Raw genomic sequence first — 5,670 nt, forward strand, 5'->3', positions numbered from 1 at the left:
ACGAAGGTCTTACGGGTTTGAAACGACATGAGGGTGAGTAATTAATGACAGAATTTTCATTTTTGGGTGAACTAACCCTTTAAGGCTACGTATGTTACATAATACAGACGTATATTACTACAGTGATATTTAACACACCTGTGATATTGCAGTAGAAAAAAATCACGTTTTGGGGGGTTATTCATGGTCTGTTGAAAGTAATTTGTTATTGATTTGTTAATGTTTGATGGTTGAAAGGTTAGTAGAATAATGTCATCTCATTGTACCTGTTTTTTTTTTTTTTTTGAAAATGCTTATTGAATGTGGGTAAGTTTCATAAATAAAAATAAAGAAATAAATGAACAACATTTTGAACAAAAAAAGATGAATGATAATGATAATCAAAACGTAGATGGAGTCAATCAACAGCCCAAAGCTTGTCAGTCATTACCTCTTCATGGGTCAACATTTTATTCCATAACATCACACAGTTTTGATGCTGTTTTATGTCTGATCGTGTTACATTACATGTGGAAGCATCTGTTGTTTCGGTTTCTTCTTCGCTTGTGTTTTGGAAATTTTGTACAGAAGGTGTGTAATAGCGCCCCCTACCGTATAACAATGAAAACATGGATTCCCGAAGCACAAGTATCGCTCAAATATATTTAGACTTTTTCTAAGTATAAGTCAAGTATACTTAAATGTCATTTTAAGTATATTTCTGAGAAGTACATAAAGCACATTTCTGAAAAGTACATAAAATGTAGACTGAAAGTATACTTTCTTATTTTTAGTTTAAAAGAAGTATACTAATAGTACACTTGAATAAACTTCTTTTTCGTAAGGGAAGTCACTCCCATCATTCGCAGTGTCATGAGACGTAGGAAAAAGGTGGATAGAAACTGGATCTCAGGTAAGGTGGGTGGGTATACTGGGTAGGGACGATGAGTAAAGACCAATCAGGGACTGTTTTACTGGATTGGACTGATCACTCAAATTGACAGCTCTTGCATTTATCCATTCGCCAAATAATAGAAGTGAACAACTGGAAGAGGAGAGCTCAGCCAGGATATTACTTGTTTTATTTATTCTTTACATTTTTACACATGCAAGTAGTTCTTATGTTCATGTATTCAAGCAATTATTGTCATGTATACAGGATTTTTCTTCTTACCTATAAATAAACAATTTTGTATCTCATTTGGTTGGGTGGACTAGCTGCAAATTCTGGCCCTTCTATAGCCTTGCATTGCCACAATTTGTTTTCACCATGAAAAAAAAATACTAAGCAGAGACGGGTCTTTGATTAAAGAAATGCTACTGTAGTCAAATGCACACCGGCATCAAGAACAGCCGTACCCCCAAAACACAAATCATGTATGTCACAGATTCTGCAAATTTCCCAGAAAGGTGAGCATTTTGCATTGCTGGTTATAACTATATCTCAGCATTTTGCAAGAGAATTGCATTTCTGTTTTCCATTTCTTCTTCAAATTCAAAAGAATTGCCAATGATAATCGTTAAGAGTAAACAGAAGCATAAGTTTTAATTAACTTCTGATTAACATCTCTATAGGTCTCCTCTGACTATAATCTGGTTTACTACTGTATATTAACTCCAGGCATGGCAGTAATGTGACATGTGACATGGCTTCTGTGACACCCTCCCTACAAGCAGAGCTCTTGATTAGGTTGATTAGTTCCCTTTTTTTCTTTTTTAGAATATTGACTGTATCTCCTTCAAAGTGACTATACTGGCCTCTCTCAGTTACTTCATTAATAAGTCTCCTTATCCGGTTTGTGCAGAGAGTTTTGAGTAACAAACCTTTCTAACAATTCTACCCACAGGACATTCAAATGTTTGGCTATTGTTTTGTACTTTTATTTCCTTCTCCTGATTAAACTTATTTTTAATTAGTCTCTAACTTCCTGGAATGCTCTAGTCTTATTCACAGCTGTCCTTTAGATTCAAAACCTGAATAATGATCAATTTATTTTAAAGGGGTCCTATTATGCTTTTTCACTTTTTCAACTTTAGTTAGTCTGTAATGTTGCTGTTTGAGCATAAAAAAGATCTGCAAAGTTACAAAGCTCAATGTCCACTTCAAAAGGAGATATTTTATTTAACAGAAATCACTTTTCAAAAACTACAACGAACGACTCGTTTGGACTACAACGCACATTTTCCGGGATTTGAAAATATGTGAAAAATAATGTGTTTTTGAAACAACTTAGTATGAGAGCCTGTTCTAGTACACCCCCAAAACAAAATCAAGACTTTGTGAAAGAGCATAATAGGACCCCTTTAATAAATCATAGGTTCAGGCCAATTGTTAGGCAGCTGTGTCCTTGTTAAGACAAATGTTTTTCTTCTGTGTAAATTTAAAGCCCCTGCATGGGCTGAATATTTATGCACATGGAAAATTTCTTGCTTTTTTCTTTTTTTGTTAAGAAAATCAATGTGACATTGAAATGAAACGTCTGTCACCATTTACTCACCTTTATTTTGTTCTAAACCCATATTTTTAACTGTCTTAAATTCATTTTAAATCAATTTTTAAATTATTTTCCAAGTTTTTAAATTCCTTGTTTTATTATTGTGATTATTTATTTATGATTATTTTACTTTCTTTTATGTAAAGCACTTTGAATTACCATTGTGTACGAAATGTGCTATATAAATAAACTTGCCTTGCCTTGCCTAAACCCATATGACTGACTTTATTCTGTGGAACACAAAAAAGTGAATATGAATACAAATCTTTCCCCTTTCACTTTTATTATATGGGAAAGCGCATGCAGAATATTGCCTGCTCGTTTCCATATAAGAAAAGTGAAAGCGGAAAGATTGGCTTCAAATGACAAAAAAAAAAAAAACATCATATAAGCATCATAATAAATTACTTCTGAAGCAATATGACAGCTCTGTGTGAAGAACAGATTGAATTTATAGTTCCACTGTAGCACTTGTAGCAAATATTGCACCACATGTAAAAACTAATGGCATCTGACAATTAATAGTTTTAACACACCATTTTTGCAGTCCATAGCCTATGACTTTTGAAATACATTTTTAGCGGTTTTGACAGAAGGTAACATTACTAAATCATCTTTTATGGGTGTTTTATAGTGCATTCGTCATTTTGGAGTTTGACAGATCAATTCCCATTTTTCATTATTTCTGTTCATACGGGTTTAGAAAAATAAGGTAGAGTAAATGAACTATTGCTTTGAATTTCCTTGAAATTCAGTGCCTCAAAGTATAAAAATAAAACATCAAAGAGAACAAAACGTCAACTTAACATTCGTAATTCAGTAAATTGTGAGAACTTCCACTCCACAGATAATGGGAAAACCTTACAGTTAAACCACCAGCAGGCACGCACACGTGCACACACACACACACACACACATACTTGTATTTGTGGTTTACGGGGACTCTCCATAGGCGTAATGGTTTTTATACTGTACAAACTGTATTTTCTATTGCCCTACACCAACCCTACCCCTAAACCTACCCCTCACAGGAAACTGCTGCAAGTTTTTGAATTTCATAAAACACCGTTTTGTATGTTTTTTAAGCCTTTTGTTTTACCATGTTTACGTTGTAGTACCCATGTCATTATACACATTTGTGTCCTCATAAACCATATATACCTGTAAACACACACACACACACACACACACACACACAAAAGCTTATAAGTGATGGACAGTCAGATTTTTTCCATGAATTTGTTTTCAGCCTCTCCAGTCATGCTCAGTTAAAGTAATGTCTTGAAGGACAATATGATTACATACAGTTCCAGAAAAGATGAGTGAGCAATGAGGAACTGACAATAGACTCATGCAAGAGTCTCCAGCGGGTGAAGAGGTCAGACGCAGCACCAACATGCATTCAAGCACATCTGTTTGACATAAGTGGAGCTCAGGGCAACAGATCATCAGTCTGAACAGCGCCAGGGCTAAATCAATAACTACAACATGCTAGAGGGAGCAGAGATGGACAGTGCGGATACACAATTTGATGCTTGCAGTGCTTTTCTTACAAATGAACAATTAAATAAAGCCCTTGGGGTAAGATGGCTTCTTTGAATAATTTTACATGTTGTGCTATGACAACTAATCAGCCTTTTTTTTTTTTCTTTTACACTGCAGGTGAATAGGGTAAAACAATTAACTACTAATTATCACCTTACTTACCCAGTTGATTGATTACATTGATAATTGCAAACATTTTTTGTATTACAAGTTTTGTCAAATGTTATGTTTAAATATGCAAATGAGGCATTATTTAATTAAATATGCGCTGATTTGCATACATTTCTAGAACAAAAATCTGAACACTGGATGAAGTCAGTTTCAAAATTCTTGTTTATTTTTTATTTTTTTGACATATTAGACGCAAATGTTTTTACAGAGGGAATTTTGGGTATCTCTTTTTGTTACTCCATAATTCAGAAAATACTTTGAACAGCCAGAAAACACTATATTTTCACAATTTGGGGGAAAATAAAATGTTGTATATAATCAAGCAAATTATATATGAACAAATCATTAAAAGCCAAAAAGCCCATAATCTCAAAATTGACAGGTGCATGAAAACAACCCAACGTTTCCTCACGCGCACTGCTGAGATCCGCGCGTATGGCGCGTGCCACAGTGTGAACGGAAACGAATGAACTTACCTGTCGAGCGCAATCGCGGTCATTGAGTATATAGAAGCGAAGACGGCGGCTATGGGGAAGAAATTGTGGAATCGGCAGTAATAGAGTCCGAAATACCACTCATTGTGCACGGAGTAGACAAAGTTTATAACGGTGTTGAATGCGGACATTGACGCTTCAGCGAACGCCAAGTTGACGAGGAAATAGTTCGTGACGGTTCTCATGCGTTTGTGCGCCAAAATGATCCATATCACCGTGATATTGCCCACAACGGAGACGATGACAATTGTGCTGTAAGCCACTGCCCAGAGCACTATTCTCCAAACTGGTTGCACAAACTGGTTCCAGTATATATCGGTTTCATTCTGTGCCGTGGTGTTTGTCCAGTTACTTTGAAAGTCAATGGAAGTGATGGGCGAATCCATTCCTATTGGGAAAAAATGTTGAATGTTATTAAAAAAATATTAAGCTTTTCTTTTCTTTTCTTTTCTTTTTTTGGCTTGATGTCGTATTAATGTTTAATCGACCATGTCTCCTTTTGAGAAAAAGTCAAATTATTGAGTTTCATGACGCAAAAGGAGTTCCAAATCGTATCCCTCAGTCAGTTGTATTCAGTGATAAGGAAGGATGAGCCCTGTGTTTTTTCAAAGACGACAAGACAACAGATCGCAACGCCCTGCTCCTTCACTTTTCCTCATCACGAAACCAATTTTAGCTCTCGGTTACACTCACCTCACTCCTCTGAGCGTCGCTGCCAAGTGCGCAGCGCTCGCACACACAAGCAGAAGCTGTGAACACGCGCTTCTGAGAGAAAACGAAGGGACGCTTCCTCTCAAATACAGTTCTCTCTTTTTAATACGACATTTGAGTAATCTGCATATGTGATTCACAGCTCGCCAGGTGTGGCACGCAGGTTGGAAAATGATGTTTGGTCGCGCACAGATGCTGTGCGAGCACGATAATGAAACGAAAAGAATAAACGCGTCATTGGAAATCCATTTCTTTCTTTTTAATTTGAAATTCAG

At 35.9% G+C, this 5,670-nt stretch overlaps 1 protein-coding gene across 1 annotated transcript in view; it reads right to left on the reverse strand.

Moving 5' to 3' along the window:
• LOC107721554 (substance-P receptor-like) overlaps nucleotides 1-5,205 on the reverse strand; it is a 33,335-nt gene extending 28,130 nt beyond the window's left edge. Inside the window, exon 1 of the mRNA XM_016529633.1 lies at nucleotides 4,667-5,205. Within this exon, the coding sequence (XP_016385119.1) occupies nucleotides 4,667-5,070 (404 nt within the window). The 5' untranslated portion in view covers nucleotides 5,071-5,205. The remainder of the gene's footprint in view (nucleotides 1-4,666) is intronic.
• Between the last annotated feature and the right edge of the window lie 465 nt (nucleotides 5,206-5,670).

This window comes from Sinocyclocheilus rhinocerous, unplaced genomic scaffold, assembly GCF_001515625.1.
Source record: "Sinocyclocheilus rhinocerous isolate Xijiao unplaced genomic scaffold, SAMN03320098_v1.1 scaffold1626, whole genome shotgun sequence".
NCBI lineage: Eukaryota > Metazoa > Chordata > Actinopteri > Cypriniformes > Cyprinidae > Sinocyclocheilus > Sinocyclocheilus rhinocerous.